The sequence below is a fragment of the Austrofundulus limnaeus genome, unplaced genomic scaffold, assembly GCF_001266775.1.
Source record: "Austrofundulus limnaeus strain Quisiro unplaced genomic scaffold, Austrofundulus_limnaeus-1.0 Scaffold248, whole genome shotgun sequence".
NCBI lineage: Eukaryota > Metazoa > Chordata > Actinopteri > Cyprinodontiformes > Rivulidae > Austrofundulus > Austrofundulus limnaeus.
This window is the reverse complement of record NW_013952650.1, coordinates 403,072-424,346: the sequence shown is the minus strand read 5'-3', so window position 1 is coordinate 424,346 and position 21,275 is coordinate 403,072. Positions and strand designations below refer to the sequence as shown.

The window sequence follows — 21,275 nt, the reverse complement described above, 5'->3', positions numbered from 1 at the left end:
ACAGAGAGMCGATTGAGAGCTGCTGCAGCAACACGGTGCTAAAATCAACCTGCAGCAGGGCGGAGGAGGTCAGTGTGGTCAGGACAGGCTTTTTAAGGTCAACTCTGTGTGACTGGGTCGCAAATACATGCTCACGTTGGGTCGTTCACACGTGAAAGAGACGTGTCGATAAGAAAACATGTGAGGATTAAAGACCCAGCACTGCCTGAAGGAACGCACCTGACTTTAGCACAGTTTTGATTTATATAAGTTTTAACCAAACTAAAAGTACCAAAACACTATGCTAAAACTTCAATGATAAAAACTCTAACTAAAAGCAAAAAGTTGATTTGATTTGATTTGATTTATTTATTTAACAGGAAAAGATTACTAAAAATCAAGCCTGACTCAGCATAATTGCTGTTTTACAGCAGGTTCCTGTTCTGCAGCACATAAAACACTCAGAATTACAGCATCACAATCACATCATTATACACCATAGACACAAAGACAAACAAGCATACAAAATTTCAGGAAGGCAGCATTTGCAAAATCGGACGTCTAAATATGAGCAGAACAAAAAGTGTCCAGCAGATGGCAGACAAGATTCTTCTTAAAGGGCTGTAGTTTTGAAATGGACTTTATGTTTTGAGGAATGTCATTCCATGCTTTAGTATAAACATAGAAGAAAGACCTCTGGCCGTAACAGTTTTTAAAAGTTGGTAATATCAGTTGTCCTTTTGTAACAGATCTAGTTGAATGACCACTTCCAGAATTTGATTTGGGCAACAATGCACAGAGAGTTCCATAATTGGCACCTTGGAAGATCTGAAAATATAAATTAATATCACTATACAAAACATAATTCTGAAAAATCAAGGTGAAAAGGCCTAGCAAAAATCTTTATAAAACTGCTAAAATAGCAAAAATTTAATACAAAACTAAAAATATAAAAGGTCTAGCTAAAAGCTAAAGCAACAAAACACTAGCTAAAATAGCAAAAGGCTAACTACAATCTAAATGTAGCAAAAGGCAAACTAAAAGGAGGCAAATAGCTTAAAGCTAAAAGTATCCAAAGGCTTTAGAAAAACTAAAACTATCAAAATGTTGGCTAAAAGTAAAAATAGCTAACTGAAAGCTAAGCGCAGCTAAACCCTCAATGAACAAAAATTCTAGCTTCAAGCAAAAGTTAGCAAATAGTTAGCCAGCAACAAAAAATGCTAAAAGTACAACAAGGCTAACTAAAACAAAGGTGTAAAAGGCTAGCTAAGAGCTAAAAGTAGCAGACCACTAGCTAAAGTAGCAAAATGCTAACTATAATCTAAATGTAGCAAAGGCCAAGCTAAAAGTGGACAAAACGTATAGCTAAAAGTAACCGAAGTCTTTAAAAAAACTAAAACTATCAAAATGTTGGCTAAAGTTAAAAATAGCTAACTGAAAGCTAAGCGCAGCTAAACCCTAAATGAAGAAAAATTCTAGCTTCAAGCCGAAGTTAGCAAACAGTTAGCCAGCAACAAAAAAATGCTAAAAGTACAACAAGGCTAACTAGAATATAAAAAGTATGAAAGGCTAGGTAAGAGCTAAAAGTAACAGAACACTAGCTAAAGTAGCAAAATGCTAACTACAATCTAAATGTAGCAAAAGGCAAGCTAAATGCAGACAAAGTATAGCTTAAAGCTAAAGGTACCCAAAAGCTAAATGTATCAAAAGATTAGCTATAAGATAAATCTAAAGGTTGGTTGTTCTAAGTTAAATTTAGCAAAAGGTTAGCTAAGAGTAAAAAACCTCAAAAGACTAGAATGCTAACTTAAAGATTAAAACAGCACAACTAAAACAAGCTCTTCTTTGTGGCGGGAGGTGGGGGTGGAATAGAGGCTAAAGAAGGTGAGTCTGATCGGGAGGTTGCCGGTTTGAATCCTCAGATCATCACAAGAATTTGGGTGGGAAAGGTGAAGCAACAACACCTGCCTCCATCTTTATTTGATGACTTTCTGAGTCTCTTTAAAACCATCCGACAGGCACTGGAACACACAAACAGGTGAAAACATCGTCCTCGTCGGCTGCAGACGAGGAGGAAAAAGCTTCCACACACTGATGAATGGCTGCGAGCCTCCCTGCAGCTCTGCTAGCAGCAGCAGCAGCAGCAGCAGAGAACATGTGGGTGTGCTGCAGTGCAGCAGGGAGGCCTGACCAGTTACAGAAGCACCGCAGCTATTTCTGGAGCCGGGCGATGCTCAGGAGTCCGGAGGTGTGCCGGGCGGGCGTGGAGCCCAACTCAGCCGACGTCCGGCTCTCGTTAGTAATCACAGCTGACGTAATCATAACGTCTTCCAACCAATCAGCTGATGAACAGACGGTTACACAGAGTGATGTGGGACAAACTGGGTTAAATCACCACAGATAAGTTGGTTTAACTGTTTATTTTCAGCTTTTAGCTTCTCTTTTTCACACATCCTGAAAGTTACACCAAGCTACGTGTTTATCAGCAGGTTGTAAAAGCACAAACATCCAGGTTTCAGGAAAATCTACAAGAAATCAAAACTAATTCCTCAAACCAATGAATAAATAAAGGAGCAGCAACACAAACAGATCACCTGATAATTAATTTATTTCTAAATCCTCGAAACAAAAAATGCACCTAAAAATAAAAATAATAAAACAAAAATGACAGCACAGCTTCAGTTTTTAAACAGTTTCCTCCTCAACAGATAAGAAGAGCATTAAACACACTCGCTTTGTTGTGGATAAACATAAAAAAGATCTAATTTTGCTCTCGTGTTTGTAAAATGTCACAGCTTTAGGCTCATTTGGAAGGTTAAAACTTTGTTTATATCTTTTTAAACAAATATTCGAGTTTCATGAGTGGGAGCCTAAAGGTCAACATTTATATAAAAAAAACAATGAATGTTTTACCATAAATTATAGATTTATCCAGAAGCTCACACTTTGTCCGATCCTCTGCACTGTTTTTAAACTATTTCTCACACAGAACCATAACRCTGATCGATAGTTTTAGGATGGATTTTCCTCTGCTGTCACATTTATTGTTTCGTAACGTTGACAGCTGGGTTCAACGCTGTGATTTTACCCAATAACTTCTGCTGATTCACAGAGGAGACCACAGCTTTCTGTGTGGCACCACCCACCATCTGCCGACTTTAAAAAGACACAACGTGTTAAATTATGAAGCGGTGAGACATCTCGTCCCTCAGAACATCTTCGCTCCGTCCGCGGCGTTTGCTGAAACTTGGGTTTTCACCTTCAGTGAAAGGACAGAGCGATTACATGGACGTTACATAACAGCATTGTTGGATACGCAGCTGAAGCGCTGATCCCATTTTATGTTCTGAATGCAACAGTAATCTGAAGTGACGTGATGGAGAGTTCGATTTTATCCTTAATACACCATTAACCCCAATCGATGCTGTTCCAAGCCCTCGTTCAAATGTTTAAGATGATTTAAGCACCAAACGAACGACGATTTTAGCCTCTAAAAACTATTATTGGTAACGCCAATTTAAAACGTGACAAAGAGAAGTTTCTGCTCATGATAATGTAAATGTTCCTGCAGGATTCTTTCTGATCATAAGTTTGTTCATGTGAGCTGAAAGTAGTTATTGGTTTTTAAAATTTAAAACAGAATTTGGCGCCCGGAGCATCCATTAAATATTTGCATTTGAAAATATTTATTGCGAGTTACCCTAAGAACCCAAAATTTCAAGATTTCTGCAAAAGAAAAAATGAATAGAAACAAATTACAGTTTGCAATAAAATAAACTACAACCATTTTCTAAATAAAACAATAAACCACCTATAATGTAGGTTTGGGCAATACTGACATAAAAATTAATCATGATTAATTGTGATATTTAGCCGATAACGATTAAGTTGATCAMTAACTGATGCCTCCATGTGGCTGATGTTGTGGCCTTCCTTTGCATTTTCTGGTTTATGCCAGTGTTTCAGGTGATTAAACAAATTCATAGGGTTAGCGTTAGCAGCTCCTGACAGTGATAGTGTGTCAGACGTAAAATTCGTCATCACTAGAGGTGTAAGAAAATATTGATGCACTCAAATATTGCGATATTTCATTTCCTGATACTGTATCGATTCTCTAAAGCGCATGTATCGGTTTGTATTCAGTTTAAAATGTAGACTTTCATGCCAGTGGATTATTCTTGTGTTGTAATTTAACCTCCGGCCACTAGTTGGCAGCAGTCAGCCAGACATTTGACTCCTGAGAGAATAACACTAGCTCAAACTTTAGCATTGTGGGTAAACGTCATAACGTTGGTTAAGTATTGTAACCCCAGMTTCTATGAGTGTAAGGGCAGCCCTCTAAGGCTATTGCTGATGGGTATCCCCGTGTCCCATAACCTTAGAGGGCGGAGCTTACATGAAATAGAACTGAGTACTGATGGCTGAATCTGAGTGGATCAGACACCCAACTGTCCCGTATTACACGGGATGACCGTATTTTAATATCTACGCTATTATTAGTGTGGTGAGTGTCTATATTTTTATAATAAACTAATTTTATAAATCTAAAAGCTGACACAAATATATTATCAAACTAATGGCAGATTTGGCCTAACCATTGAAAACATTTATGAAATAAGAAATGTCTAGACATATAAAACATACTGAGTTGTTTTATAATTTGAATTTTTGGAGAAAAAAAATGTCAATATATCGTCTTGCTTACAGTATCACAATATATCACAATACTGTATAACGTATCGAGACCCGTGTCATATGTATCATCAAATTCTTGCCCTAGTTGTCATGTGGCTCTAATTGCAGTAAATGCACAGTGGAAATAATAATTGGTCACAGCTTTACTGAGAATTGCACACGATACAATTTTGCCCAACCTTACTTTAGTGTAATTATTTTAAGTGTAACAATTTTTACTATGTAACAATAKTTACCATCTATCAGTACATTTTTTAAATGCCTCTGTGTGCAAAATGGGTTTAAAACCATGGAGAATTCCCTGAGAGGAAAAAAGTATTAGTTGAGTAAAAATGACCTCTTTAATCCTCACTGCTTTGTGTTTATGTGTCCATTATATTCATTCAGTGCCACCCCCACTTTGGGAATTACTGCCCTAAGGTCTCTTCTGATATAATGTTTCTTATCAACCACACATTCAAACCCTCCTGCTGTGGCGAGAACACTAATACAATACAATAACAACGTATTAAAACACAACCACCAGAGGCCAAACCAAAAAGACGCCTGCTTCCTTTCAAAGTCGACGAGTTCAGAGTCGATAAACAAAGAAAGAAACCATTACGAACGCCATCGACGGTGTTTTTATGTTACGGCTTTAAGGCTCCTCTAAGTTTCCTTCTGGGACTGATGTCCTGGCTTCATTTCTCCACAGCCAGAATGACTCGTTTCATTCTGCTCTGGCTTTGGAGACACTTTGAATAAAACCATCTGCCGGGCCGGATGACGACTTATTTCTGTACTTCTGCTGATTTTCACCAAAACTCCAGATTCAGAAATGCAACGTTGCTGTAGAGCAAAAACAAGAGCTTATGTTTGTTTGTTTGTTGTTGTTTTTTTTCAATCAAATAAAACTTGAAACAGCACACATATTAAAAATTTAGAAAGGGACATAGCTGAGGCTTATATAGGTTAAAAAATACAAATATTGATTAAATCAAAACTTAATGGCAGAAAAACAAACTGGAGCTGCCTGAAACCCTTTACACGTAATTTCCAAGTTATCCCGTAGAGTTGTTGGGGTAAATAAATCCACGAAGCAATCAGATTATATCTCCGAGTCAAAACATTCCAAGGGATTACATCAGTGGCTCCAACTTAAAACAAGTAATAAGTATGAGCTGAAATTAGAGTTTTAGAAGTAGCTTCCCCTTCCCTGGGTCCAAGTCAGGGATCATGAGCTTATGTAATACCACTGTTAGCTGGTTCTGGGTCAAACAAACACACTTCCTGCTGCACAGTTTGCTGAGCAAAGAGGCAGTCATTTTAGATGATGCAAAGGTCTTACCGTCCAATAGACCATCATAAAAATATCAATGCTATGGCTAACGGGGGTAAGCCCTCCCTAATGTGGAGTGAAGCTATGAAAGATGAAGAAATTTCTGTCAAACAATATTTAAACTGATTGTTTCACGTGTTGGTTGAGTTTAAACAGCATCAACACCAAATACAAGAAAAACAGAATCGTTCTTCATTTAACTTATTTTACAGATTAAACAGACTGAAGGATTTCATTGGTGGATATGGGGTTAAGTGGTGGACAGGTTTTAGGCCACACCCCTTTAGTTTGATCATTCCGGCAAATTCTGTTCAGCCTAAATAAGACGCAACGTGCTTTACGTCTTGAAGATGGAACAATGTAGCTTTATGAACTTTAGCATTAATGTGGAGGATTATTTGTTTTCGTCTAGTTTTCTAATGTCTTTGTTGATGATACTATATTATATTTATCCATGAAACCTGATTAATCTTTAATAAATTAAAGACATAAAAACATGGATGACTCTTAACTTTCTGCTTCTAAATTCAGATAAGACAGAGGTTATGGTTCTTGGACCTGAACTTCTTAGAGATTAACTTTGTAGCCTTTCAGCTCCTCTGGATGGCATTAATCTGGCCTCCAGTTCTAATGTAAACAACCTTGGTGTTATTTTTGATCAGGACATGTCTTTTAACCCTCACATTAAAAATGTTACCAGGACCGCCTTCTTCCACCTGTGTAATATCACTAAAATCTTATTAAGATCATATTTCTCCAGTTTTAGCTTCTCTCCACTGGCTCCCTGTCAAATTCAGAATAGAATTTAAAATAYTTCTCCTAACATACAAAGCTCTTAACAACCAAGCTCCATCATATATTAAACATCTTATTATTCCATACTTTCCTAACAGAGCACTTCACTCTCAGACTGCAGGTTTACTTGTGGTTCCTGGAGTTTCTAAAAGTAGAATGGGAGGCAGAGCTTTCAGTTATCAAGCTCCTCTCTTGTGGAACCAACGTCCAGTTTCTGTCCGTGAGGCTGACACTCTGTCTACTTTTAAGATTAGACTGAAGACTTTCCTTTTTGATAAATCCTATAGTTAGACTCACACCGAACGCGATTTCAGCTTCAAAATTGCATCCAACACTTGAGTTGGTCGCTTGTGCACTTTGAGGTCAGACGCAGGTCAGCTCTTGAAGCGCTGCACGGCAATAGCCTCCCTGCCCCTCCCTCCTCTGTCGGGCTCAGTTTAATGTCGGACGAGGAAGTGGCTTTGCTTTATTTACAGAGAGCAAGAGCATGTCACGTTCATCAGATAATTAATTCATAATTAATTCACCAGATAATTCAGAGACATTCTGAGTTTCATCACCCAGGAGCTGCGGGAGAGGCTCACAGCTCGCTTTCAGGACTATTTTTGTCCGGAGTCCAGTCTGATGAGCCGCTGCCACGCATTGGTGCGGATATCTCCTGTCAGGACACCGACTGCAGGCATTCGATTTCAGCTAAAGAGCTCCTCTCCATCTGTTTCAGGTTAGTGGACATCATTCAGTAAACTGTCCCATCGGGATATATGTCACTACGTCACACAGTGGAGTCTCTGATTGGTTGACGAGGCGCGTCAAGCTGCAAAAGTTCAGATTTTCTAACTTCAGCGATTTGCGCCTCAAGCACGTGGAATGCTCAAATTGTTCAAATCGCGCTGCTCTAATCACGCTTGAGGCGCCGCAGCCCTTCCCGACGCTGATTGAAGCGCGTCCACCATAGACTTTGTATGTAAACCTGCTGCTCCTGATGCTGAAATCGTGTTTGGTGTGAACGCACCATTAGGTTTCCTGAATTATTCTTCATTTCTGCTGCTATAGACTTAGACTGCTGGAGCACAAACTGAGCACATTTCCTCACTCTGTTGTTGTCTTTAGTCTCTCTTCTCTACATGTTCATTGTAATTATTTCTATCAATAACATATTTTTTCTTTGTCTCTTCCAGAAGAAGGTGCACCTGGACCAGTCCTGGGCCAGTTGTTCTGTGTTTGTCTGTGTCTCTTTCCTGTCCTCCAACCAGTCGAGGCAGATGGTCTCCTGTCCTGAGCCTGGTTCTGCTGGAGGTTTCTTCCTGATTAGCAGGAAGTTTTTCCTCTCCACCGTTTGCTCAGGATGGGAGACTGTGATGAAGTGATTCAACACAATCTGCTGGTTTCTTCTTTAGATTGTTCTTTTTATGTACAGTGCCCTGAGACAACGTATGTTGTGTCTTGGCGCTATATAAATAAACTTGAACTTGAACTTGTGAGACATCGGTGCTAACCACTGAGCCATCGTGCTGCCAACTAGAGCACATATGGTTAATTAATCAGGTTAATGTGGTGAAAAGTTGTTTCTAAACCTTGTTTTAAAGGTGCCATGGCTGAAACAACCAAAAGCATAAAACCTACAGGTTAGCCCACCCACCTAATATCACCACCGGTTATCGCTGTATTAGACCAGACTTGTCATTTATTCATCAGAATGGTGGTCAAGGCTGGCACTGATGTGTCCAACAGCCAGTTTAAAGTGCGTCTCACTGTTTTACTGTGTTGCAGCAGATAAATGTCCTCCAGCGAGGATTTGAAGCCTCGTCAAACCACTCTGTGCTTCAAGGTTAAGCATTGAGTAACAAACCTGACAATGACAAATAGAGTGTCTTTAGTTTTTGGCCTCTAATGTTTTAGTTTTCGGGATGATACTTGTTTTGTAGTAAAAACAAGAGCGACAAAAACAAGAAAATTAAAAGAACCGAGCATAAAAAGCAGATGTTCCCTCTTTAAAGCGGAGCTGGATGTTCTGATTCAGTCAGGCAGAGCTCCATTGACGGACTCTAGTTAACCAGTTCAACTACTTCCAGGCTGACTGGAGCTTCATAATGTGCTCCCCTTGGGCCCAGCGGCACAAATCTAGGGGAGGGCTGTAGCAGCTTATGTGCACCAATAAACAGTGATGTCCACTAACAAGAGGAAATGGGAGCAGATGTATTGTTGTGTTTTGCATATCAATGACTGCCCTGCAGACTGAGCATTACTCATTAGGTGCTACTAATAGGCCGGTGTCCAATCGGCAAAAATGACACCGAACGAAAATGCTCAACGTCTCCTTCGGCTCACGAGATTGAAAGCGGATCGACGGACAGAGTGACTCAGGTTGCACGGAGCGAAAAAGGCTAAAAATGTTTCCAAATGCCTGAGATGATGAGATTTAATACTTCTAGTAAAACTGAGATGCAACACCGCAGAGAGCAAGCCAAGGTCAAAGAAAGATAAAAGTTGTTTTATCACCTGGGGCAGTGGTATGTTCGAAGGAAGAAGGGACGAACCGTTTAAAACAGCCCAGAGCAGAACAATGAAACACCTCAAATAATGGAAACTGGACCTGCTGGTGGTGGACCACAGGTGGTAGATCCACAGAAGATTGGCCTTTATCACTGAAGGGAGATTACAACCAGTGCTGTCAGGAAGCCATGTCTAAATTTAAAATATCTCAAGACAGTTTGGAAATAAAAAAAAACATAAAATATGAAGAAGCAGCTGATGATACAGGCTGTGGATTTATTGACTTCAGTCTCCGATTGACGGCTGAAGTGTTAAACTCTCGGCTCCTAGCAACAAGATACTGCAGCGTCTGTCTGCAGAACTCCACTTCTCTTCAATTTTGGCAAAACTAAACAAAATTGTTTTCAGTATGCAAGTGAGCTTGAACTAGTAATCATTTTAAAGTAGACATTTGCTTTAAAAATCTTTTTCACATTTAATTCCTTCAAGTAGGGTCTATATAAAGTGGAACTGCAATGCTTTGGTCTGAAATCCTCATTATAAGTCCACAAGCCCCGCCCCTTTTCTGAGGTGTGTCTCAGAAAAGAGGCGGGACTCTGAGGCTGTCTCTTTAAATCCAAACGATGCTCTGATCAGTTCATTCTAGTGAATGGAGTGAAAAATCTGAGCCAAACAGAATAAAAAGATATCTTTTCAGCACCAGGACAGATTAAATTAAACCTTTCTGCCTCCTAGAGACTCCAGGTCCACAACAAAATGTATTTTATAGGGGTGTCCYGATCCGATATCGATATCGGATATCGGTCCGATATCAGCCAAAAAACGAGTATCGGATTTTATCGGCCTGCATAAAAAATGTCCGATATAAGCGCTCCGATATTAGCAGTCCGTTCCAGCATTTCACTGACTCCGCTCCAGTGTTTCTATCCAGCAGCGCTTGGATCCTGCTTGTAGCGCTCACGTGATCACAACAACAGCAGCGCTAACAAGTTAGCAAGAATGTCGGCAGCAGAACTTTTTATTTTCATCAGAAACAGAGTTGAAACTAAGTGTAAAGTTGTCACRCACAAGTTTTCCGAGGGGAAACACAGAACCGTGAACGTTTTAAACCGGAGGACAACTACTCTCCACCCTGGCAGCAGCTTTGCGGTTCGGCTCGGTTCAGCCTCGGTCCAGTGACCGCACACAGCCGCGCTGTTTCGGAACCTCCTCTCTGGTCCGGTCGGTGATTCTAAGCGGGCAGAAGCGAGGACAGCACGCTTGTTTTGACATCCGTGGATTAGCTCTTGATGGACAGAAGAAAGGAGAGCGCAGCTTTTGTTTTGAAATATAAGCGCGACATGACGAGAGCCGTGATAAAAACTGCTCCCTGCAGGAGAGAGAGGCTAATCTCCACATGATGCTCAGACTATAGAAAGTGGAAATTTAGCACTAAGAAAGGTAGCTATCAATTTAAATAACTAATTCTTACTATTTATTTTTTGCTCTTGTTTGTAGAGTGATGTTTAATCTGTTTACACACTTGTTTGAGTGAAGATTAAGTGCAATGATCACGTTGTTTTAGTTACAGTCAGTAAAATTGGAGCTGTGGACTCTTAACTTTGAACAGACAATAATGTGGGGTTTTGTTTTGTCCCCACCTTCAGTTTTTTCCACCATAAAGCAGCACAAGGCTGACAGATGGTAAAAAAAATAACTGGAGTGATTTTGAATTATTTTACACTGTAAAAGTACATTTTGTTTTTATTATGTTATTTTTTCAGGGTATTGTAATTTATTTTATTTATTAAATTGTATAATGTTCTTCAGTGTAAAATGTATGTGATCCATTGGTTTAAAATAAATGGGTCAGTTTTTCTCATACCTACTCTTTTTCACTGTTTGATCTGATCAAGATTTTTCTAAGATTTTACATTACAAAATAGGTAAAAGTGTGTGACTTGCACTGTTACAGTAACGGGTCAATATCGGTATCGGTCAATATCGGTATCGGACATTTCTCAAAGTTGTAATATCGGTATCGTATCGGAAGTGAAAAAGTGGTATCGGGACATCCCTAGTAATTTATGACTAAAAAATTGGATTTTGCATGATGTCTCCCCTTTATCATGTCATGGCATTTCAGGTGGTAGAGGAGGAGAATGTTAGCTTACAACTGATGATAGCATCAGAAACATGCTAATCTCCACTGTACAAAGGTGTTTTTTAAAAAATAATATTTTAGCAGAAGAAAGCCCTGAAAATATACAGATCCCAGCCTCAGTTTTCTACAAATCTCACAGCTCATTTCCCATCAAGAGGATGACTAAGGCCTCCGTCATCATCATCAAGGTGAAAAAGGACATCATTAAGGAGCTATCAACCAGGTAAAAGTCAACCAAAGAGTTAGCATCAAGCTAGTCCGGCCACCGCCATCAATCTACATCAGTCTGAAGAAAGGAGGCGACCAAGGCCGACCACGGCTGATCGATGAGCCAGAAAAGATGCTCAACGAGCTGCTTAATGAGTAGGAGCTGCTGACACYGTCTCAGAGGAACGCGTTGAGCTAATGCTAAGCTAACACTTCAAAACAATGGTTTTTACTGCCATGTCCACACGAGCTGATCTGAGCTGGAAGACTTTTAAAGAGCTGAACGACAGAAACTCTGTTTGTTTTCTTAATAATGCTTATATTTCAGCTTTTAGCGATGTGGGGTAGAAACTAGTGCCTCTATTGTGCTGAAATTACATATTTTCTTCACCTGTATTTTTGTATTTGGAGATTCTTCTAATTGTAAGAGAAGTAATGGCATTTATTAGTACTTGTATTAGTCCTATAGGATCAGCAAGTACTTATTTATGTTTGTTTGAAAACAAGGATGTGGTACAGGTGTATCTCTAGTTGTTGTTTAAAGAAACAAAATGTCCTTTTTTATATAAAATAAGGCTGTTGATGAAGCTCAGATCTGTTAAAAACACAAAGTCTAATCTGAAATAATCCTACAAAGAAGAAAACTTCCTCCAGAAACACAGGAGACAGACTGTTTTAGCTCACCGCTGAACAAACTAAAGAAAAGTGAATTCGTGTCGATGTGTTCGCCCTCTCTCGTGATGCTTTCTGTCTCCTCTGCAGACAGGAGCACCTCTCCAAAGTGAAATAAGACCCACAGATGCAGACATTCCTGCATGGTGGCCGACTGAGACAAAGCAACACTTTGCTTCTGCATCCTGTGAGGGAGCATCAGGAGGTTCCTGAAGGTCAATCTGTGGATCAAAGCTCCGACTTGTTTAATCGTCGGCGTGTTTTACTGTCACACATTTCCCTCCTCTGTTATGGCAGCGTCTGGACTGCAGGAGGAGAGGGTCTTTGAGGACGAGCAGCCGGATCAGTCGAATGCAACGCAGCCCGGTGGGTGAAGCCTAAATGAGACAGCACAATAACAGAGCAGCCGGAGCTCGCTGGCAGGTGCAGCTTCTGCCCAACAAACAGATTTCCACAGCTAACCTCACAGTTAAAGCTAACGCTGCTAACCGGCTGCGCGAGCAGAGTCCCCGCCTGCAGCACGGGACACGACAGGACACGACGGGACACGACAGGACACGAGCGTCTCGCTCGCTGCAGAAAAGGAGACAAATCACAGTAAAATAATCCGGGCGAACTCGTGACAGAAATCCATTGTTTGAGGGTTTGATGAGCAGACAAAGACAGAGTGATGGAGAAGGAGAGATGTGGTGATGGGAGGATGGATGGAGAGATTTCAGGACAGATAGCTCACCGGTTTGCCTTCTTCCCTTTTTGTCCGCCTCTATCAGCACATAATCCAGGCTAAGTGTGTGTGTGGGCATGTATGTGTGTGTGAGTGTGTGTGTGGACGTGTGGTGAGCCGGCGAGGATGCACACCGTGCTACATCCCCTCCTCTCTCCCTCTCTCTGGTGATCCCTCCCTCCTTCCTGGGATTTATTTCATTATTTCCTCCTCGCTCTGCCTCACTCACCCTCCTCTTCCTCTCACAGCTGATAGCCGCTCTTCATCCTTTCAATTCCCTCGTCTGTTTCCTAATCACTCCTCTGAGGGGTTCTATATGTTTTTTTTATTTGTGGGGGGGAGGGGGCATGACAGGCTCAAAATAAACTAAATAAATAAATAAAGAGTGTCCCGGTTCTGTTTATCCTCCCCTGATGTGTGCAGCATGGCACAACACTCCCCCCGCCCCCCGCCTCCCTCCGTCGCAGAGACGCAGGCCCCGCCCAGGAGAGATGGCGGTGCCACACAGCTGAGAGGAGGAGAGAGGGATGCTGGGAAAAAAAAAACGAGTTGACAGCGTGGAGGAGAGAGGTGGGGCAGAGAGTGGGCGGGGCTTGGTGCTGATGGGGAATCCAGCGCAGCATCCATCCTCATCATCGGGGGGTTTTAACATTTCCTGTCTGATTTTCTAATAATGTTTCTGCCCATGTTTGTGTGTCTGTTAGTAAAATATCTCATGAACCACTGGACAGATTGGAGTAATGACTGGATGAACACCAACAACTGATTGTTTGGCTTCAAACCCTCACATAAAATGTGTTTACATCAGTTTAAGTTATTTTATATGTCTGAGTCACAAGTTTAAAAGAAAATAAAATCTATATTTCTATGTGAAACAATTGGTCATTTCAGGTAGTTATCAGTGTGTGAATGTTGTAGCASGAGTTTTCATTGTTGGCCTTGAAAATGACTGAACAACAATGTTTCCCTGCGTCCACTCATCATCCTCCCTCCGGTCCTCCCACACCTCTGTCCTCTCCTCAACGTCAAACATCAGCAGAAACCAGATTAAAGCTGAACGGCAGCTGAACACAAACAGAACTGAGTTCATCACACGGAGAACCAGGAGGGAACAAACTAAACAAACCAGACGACTCCCTTCACATCAAACATTCCCACCCAGGAGTCCAAAAGCTGCTGAAACCAGCAAGCACAAGGTGGGTGGTGGGGGGCAATCTCCAGTCCAGTCATACATTAAAATAATCAAACCCATCAGCTTTGAAAACAAACAATAATCCTGGCTTTCACAGCTGTTTTCACTGCTGACAAACTGACATTCAGAGGACTGTGTATGGAGTTAAATTAGAGCCAAAATTTTTTCTAAACCTAATTTTTGAAACATAATTTTAAAACTGAAAAACAAAAAAATTGTAACTGAAAAAACAGCTTTTAATTTGAAAAGTGATTTGAAACTGAACAATTCTGAAACAAAGTTTAAAAACTACTTGTCAGATTTTAGTTTTTTTACAGTTTCACATTTCTGTCTCTCTTTTGACATGGGGGCGTGGCCTCAGATGACGGGGGTGTGGACTGACACATCAACAGCAGCTGGACTAAATATTTCCAGCTGTTGCGTTCAGGAACCATAGGAAGTATAAACATCACTAAAACATCATTGATGTTCTATGTTTGTGTGATTCTCAGTATCCTGATTTTGGAGTATTTCTGGTTAAAACATGTTTGTTAGTAGGGTATTACACAAAGACTTCATATTAATATTACTAAAGTAATGTAGTAAACCTACTCCTAAAGTACTTTTATTTCCTAAGAAGTTACTCAAGTAAATGTAACTGAGTAAATGTAACTAGTTATTACAGACCTCTGACTGGAGATCAAATATAAATATTTATCTGCAATTAAAATGATTTAAAACCTAAAATATTTAGTTGTTTAAGTAAACTGTTGGTTTAATCTGTTTAAGGTCCAACACATTTGTTCAGTTCGTGTCTCTGTTCTAATTTTATTTGTTCTACGGCAGGGGTGCCCAAACATTTTCCCTGAGAGGGCCAAAATWAAAATCAATCTGAGGGCCACGGGCCAAATGCAATAATATAAGAAATGCCAATATTTTTTAAGTAAAGTTGTTTTATTTTTTTATGATTAGCTAGCAGCCAGTGTGGTTGCCCACATTCTTTTGTTTTTTTTTTCTCCCCCTTTTGTTTTTTTTTAGCCCATGAACATGGAGAAAATTCAACGTATGCTCAGGTAGCAAAGGCTCATGGGACTTTTCATAATTTAAAATTTGAGTACATGGGGTATAAGTTGTACACAAATCTATATATGGGCTTAAATCTAATGTAAATGTGTGTTGTAGTTACTTTATTTTAAATTAAATTTTAACATAATTACAATCTAGTAACCAGGAAAACTGTTGGTGGGCTAAATGAAATGGCTTGGCGGGCCAATGTTGGCCCACGGGCCTCACTTTGGGCACCTCTGTTCTACGGTCTATAATTCTGGGCTAAAATCCCAATTTTCCATTAAAAATGATTCCTTCATCTACTTCCTGTCACTTATTCATGGTTAAATTTCTGATGTTTTTTTTCTGTGGTTCCTTTGAGATCATTATTGATAAAATATAGCGCCTCCATCGTCTCCGTCCTCTCTGGTCCACACATCTGTCCAGTAACTGAAACCAGCTGAATATAAGATGAGTTCAAACCTGACTCAGGTTTGTTCCATCAGCTGACGGCTGTGAAACTGATTCTTTGAATTCAGCCGTCAAAGTTCATGAGAGAAGTTCATCGTTGGTGAGTCCAGCTCTGTGGGACGAACTGTTTCATTTGTAAAAAAAGAAACTATCATAATCTTCGATAAGAGGGCTGCCGTGAAATTGACTGAGCACGCCGACATCCCCCTGAGTCCAGAGCCGGAGCTTTTAATTACTGCTCGTCCTTTGCTCTGTTTGAGTGTGCAGGAGGAATCTGGTTCCTCTAATTAAAATAAAAGCTTTTATACATCCATGGCTCTGCAGAACATGAGGCTGATTCACTTTGTTAGCAGGATTACTCAGATGCTAATTAACCCAACAGCTTTGACAACTTTTAGCAGAGGTGGAGTTTTGGACGCAGGAAGTTTGTTTTTGTTTCTCGGCTTTAAGGAGGTTTGTCCCGTTGGAACAAGAGTAACAGTAACAAAGTATTTGTACTTAGTTACTTTACAACTCTGGATAACTGCGTTAATGCGTGTTAAAAATATTATTGTAGTTAAGCGTCGGCTGTTCCCTGCAATAGTTTTTATTTCTGTTTCAGCCAACATCTTAACTTTATCAGAATGACTTTTCTTGTTTTCCACCGTTACTGAAAACCTGCCAACTGTTAGAAAACGTTATCTTTGTTTTTAAATATAACTCAGGTCTCCACGATGAGTGTTTTTGTRTTAAAGTCCGCCCCTTTACAAAAACAAATCAACAACGGAAAAGTGGAAAGCAATGAAAAGTTCAGTGACTCGTCACATCAACATTTAACTCAGGAGCTGAATAAAAACCTCAGCATCAAGTCAAGCTTTGTGACGTTTCCATCCTCTGTGAGAGAAGAGTTCACAGAGAGGTGAAAAAGAAGAAAAGAGCTGATTGACTCACTGTCTTCTCCCGGGCACGGCATGCCGGGCCTCTCCGGGATGCTGGGGAAAACTGTGACAGACAGATAAAGGTTTAAAAAAATTAATTTATTTCTGTTGAAAGGGATCAAGTAAGACTTAAAGAAGAATGACAAACAGATAAAGGGAAATATTTAATGTAAACCTGATTTATGTGAATAAATCTGAAGCAAACACAAAACTCTAATTTAGTTTTGTAACTTTTATAATAATTTATATAGAAGTAGATTAATATTCAGTTTTATTTAGATTCTGGTAGTTTTCATGTCACAGTTAGAAGGAGCATCTGAACGCAGGAGGTGACTCACCGTGCAGCATCAGACCGGACCTCTTGGTCCGACTGTGAATCCGAAAAGCTTCGTCCAGCTCCAGCTGAGAGGAGATGGTGCACGGATCTCCTACAAGCAGGAAACACAGAGGTTAACGCCCAAAACTTGACCTGAAAGCCAAAAGAAGCCAAATACGACATAAAAATAGCTAGACAATAGTAGCTAATAAGAGCTAAAGGCTAGCTGAACACTTGGGCTATGTAAAAGCTAATATGTAGCACAACAGCTAAGAGCTAAATGCAGCAAAAGTCCCAAAATTAAAAGTCATAGCACTCTTCTGAAGGAGCCGAACATTTTAATTTATGAAGGACTAAAGTCTGCAGAAGTAGTACAGACAAACAAAAAACAGGAAAATATCAGTGATCATCTCAGCAAGACCCTGTGTGAGTTCTGTGCTCCAGATTAGAGCTGCAGGAGGTCTTGTTTGAGCATCGTGATGTTCGTGTGTGTAATCATCACAATGCAGGTCCTGAGGTGTAGCAGGAAAATTAAATCAACGTGTTGTCTCAGGACTAAACCAGCACCCGAGAACTGGAGGAGAGGTAAAATAAGGTTAGCATGAATGCTAATATGAAACGAAGACAAAGAGGCAACACAATTCACGTTTGCAGACGACAGAATGAAATATGTTCCAGAACAATAAAAACGAGCAACAGAAGCTGATTTTCACAGGTAATAATACGCAGAGTTTTCAGGCTCGTGTTCAGAACCTGATCGTTCACCTTCGTCGTCGATCCACTTGAGCGTGATTGGCTGCTGCCGGGCGACGCTGCACATGGTTTTCACCTCCTCACACAGCTGTACGAAGGTTACTGAGGCGGCCAGGTCAGTGATCAACATGTAGCTGAGAGCACAAACACAGAATGTTTTATTATTTTTAAACAGAAAGAAGGTGAGCTCACAGAAAGTAAAAAAAAATACAAATAATGTTCAGTTCAAAGTACGATAAACATCCTCCCTTTTATACTTTAGAGTTGGTTTATTATTTAGTCCCACAGAGACAAAAAGACTATCCCCAAACTCGGGGGCTGGGTCTTTCAAAGGACCCGGTCTAGGTGGGTCAGGTCCTTGGTCGACTGAAGACCGGTAAAAAGTGTCAGTGCATTTGGACGGTCTAGCCGTCTGCTTTATTCCTGCTCTTACCCCGGTGATAGATCGAAATGAGAAAAATATCATATATTAGTATTATTATTATTATAAAACAACAAAAATAGCTCAAAGACAATATTTGAAGAACTGACACACGTTTATTTCTCCACACCAGCTCGTTTTATTTCTGACAATATTTAAAAACGTCTATAAAAATGATAAAAGCATTAAAAACACAACCGCTTGAAACTTTTAATCTTTATGCCRCCAGATTTTTATTTAAAACTGTGCTCCTTTCTTTCGCTTCATCCACCTTTACTAGCAGAAACRTTGGTTACGCATTGTGTAAGCTCCACCCTCTAAGGCTATCGCAGATGGGTATCCCTCCGCGCGGCAATAGCCTTAGAGGGCGGAGCTTACACGAAATAGAACAAAAATCTCCCGTCGGGCCACAATGCATTATGGGATACAGTGGACCAAAAAGSATCCATCGGTTCCTCAAATCTGGGAAAAAGGAAGGATGCATTAGTCGGCCACATCTGAGGAGTCCTCAGATTTGGACAGCCTCCGGCGCGGCGCTGTGGCCAACAAATCCGGCCTTCGGAGGACCCGGCCCTTGAATTTGGACAAAGCCAAAGTCTCTGTGGATCCCGAGAACGTCGTGGACTCGCTTCGGTCTGCCAATCATCTGAACAGATCAGTGGAGGATGCCTTCACACCCTGCAACACCTGGACTGCAGCAGAACGTACGTCGGGATGCTTGACCTCCACTACAGTTCTGCTTTCAACACCATGTGACCTGGAAACTGAATGACCTGGGGGTCCTGATCGCCACCTGCAACTGGGTCCAGGACCTCCTTTCAGACAGACCAGAGGATGTAAGGAGGAGCTTGATGATCAGCATACACGGTAGGGGTGGATATGAGATCTACAGAGAATCACCTCATCCTCAACATAAAGATTTAGAAGATAACCTGACTTGTTACCTGAAAAACCTGGAAAGTGCTTAAAGCTACTTCAAGACTTCATCGCCCCCTACTGGCTCAGCATAAATACTCTAAATTAATACTCCAGATAGTTTTAACAAAGTGAGGGAAAACATCAAGATCTCCAACTGTTAGCTGAAATACTAAACATGATACTAAAGCTTTTCTTTAGAGCACTAGAGGGCGTTCACGGTCAGTCAGTGGTCCTGGTACCACAGCTTGAGAAGCAGGGAGTCAGACTTTTCTGGGTTATACCTGCTGAACTGAGACTTTGCCCTCRTTTGAACACTTCAGCTATAAAACAACTTGAGAGAGAGTGGGCGGTTRGAAGCAAAGGCTCAGGGTTAAAGTCTCAAGAGCTCCGGTCTTCTCTCGCCCATTATCAGCCGAAGACTGCGGTACTTCTTGAAATAAGGGCGTGAATGTTCGGTTTCAACATCAGCCCTCTGGGCTCGGCTGGACGGTGTGTTTTCACATTCAACAGATCCTAAAAGCAGCTGACCCAGCTTGAAACCAGTTCCTGGACCAGCTGAGCGGCGTGCGACGGCRTCTGGCAGCTTCCTGGGGCTGTTTGTGGCAAATCTGAGCTGGACTCTGACAAGGTGGAGCAGAGACAGCTTGGCTCTCAGCAGGCTCTGCACCACGCTGACGAGTAAATTATATCACACACACACACAGAGTCAGGTTTGTGTGTGTGAGCTGGAGACGTTTCCCTTTTTTACCTCAWATTGATCCATTAAAACATCTTGTAATTAAATCAGAACAACAGGGTGTAATAACCAACACGAGTACGGGCAACGATTGTGTTCATTTATCCTCTGGGCAGRAAGTCGATACAGGATTTCAAATTAAAATAAAGAATCTTTGATTAAAATGACTTTGGTGCTAAATRGAGAATTGAATTTAGCCGAACGAATCTCACCACTAAAGGTCAAAGTGATAATGTGTCATTTGGATTTAATCAAGACAATCAAGATGGCTGCCACCGCTCAGACATTCACCAACACAAAAATCGTCACAACTCAGTGAAATTTACAGACACTGGGCTCAAAATTGCTGTGGTAGTRGCTGAGAGTCATCTTCAACACACGCTCTAAGCTCTGACACGTTTGTTACAAACTTGGCGTCCTGTCGGTACTAAACGTGGAACAGAAACGCCACATGTTCTGCATTTTTTCACAACTTTGGGCGTCCGGAGTAAAGAGACCAGAGTAAAGCCAACATCATGAGTTTCTTTTGTTTGGCTCGATATGAAAGAGCCGAAACAATCAAACAGATTGGTTTTTATAGACTCTAAACATTCTTGATGAAATCATKAGGTTTAATTTCTGGTTCCTGTCTGGGAACATCTGAGCTGATGTGGTTCAGGTGATAGGGTTAACCACACCGTCGTGTTTTTATCTGAACGACAACAAAGAAGGCGGAGCTAAAGTGACTGGGGTTGAACTGTTTGTAACCACACTGAGGAGAAGTGCTGGCATCGCTGAGTCCACAAAGCCTCGCTCAGAACAAGGTGTCCCGTAACAACCTCATRAACAATCCTGTCAGTTCTTTTCTTCTTTGTATCCAATGTAAGCTGCTAAATAAGCAACATTTGCAATTTTATCTTCAACACAAGCCAGGCTTCCCTGCAGGAATCATCCTCCATCTTTAAAGCCAGAGTTTAACTCTCAGGTATGATGGGAAATGACAGAGTTAGACACCATTTTGGTCAAACCTGAAAAATAAATGCTTGACATCATGAGACGTGATGCTCAAAGCTCATGTTGGAAATGACTTGGATAAATATGGTGGGACAGTGCCATTAAGACCAAAGATTTGAGCAAAGTTTCTGTAAAAACCGACCGTTTTGCAGTCATTTCAGTCGACTGTAGGAGCCATCTTGAACCGGGTTGGCTTGAAAAGTTCATCAGCTGTTGACAAACATCCAGGGATTATTTCCTGAGAGATTTGTTAAAATCGGCCCAACGGTTCATAAACTATTCTGCAAGGTTCAAGCTCTCATGCAACAAGTAGGGCTCGTATTATGAGTTGGGGATGACTCTCAGCTACTACCAAGCCAAATTTTAGCTCCAAAATCAACAGAGTAGGAATGCAACATGTATCTGTATGGAGCTGTCCAATATGTATGGAACAATACAGATTTTTATCATTTATTCTATCAACTTGTCTTCTGAAGATGCTCTGTGTTGAAGGATCAGTGGATCTG

The 21,275-nt window shown here is 40.8% G+C and overlaps 1 protein-coding gene across 3 annotated transcripts in view; it reads right to left on the bottom strand.

Annotated features, from left to right (window-relative positions):
* Positions 1-21,275, bottom strand: part of prkcz (protein kinase C, zeta) — a 101,027-nt gene that overhangs the window by 72,534 nt on the left and 7,218 nt on the right. For 2 of the 3 annotated variants that reach the window (XM_014020317.1, XM_014020318.1), the window contains exons 2-4: positions 17,714-17,835; positions 16,971-17,060; positions 16,646-16,696 (exon numbers count right to left, since the gene is read on the bottom strand). In XM_014020317.1, the coding sequence (XP_013875771.1) occupies positions 16,646-16,696; positions 16,971-17,060; positions 17,714-17,835 (263 nt within the window). Of the gene's footprint in view, positions 1-13,035; positions 13,179-16,645; positions 16,697-16,970; positions 17,061-17,713; positions 17,836-21,275 lie in introns of those variants that run through there. The other variant, XM_014020320.1, reaches the window with a different exon arrangement.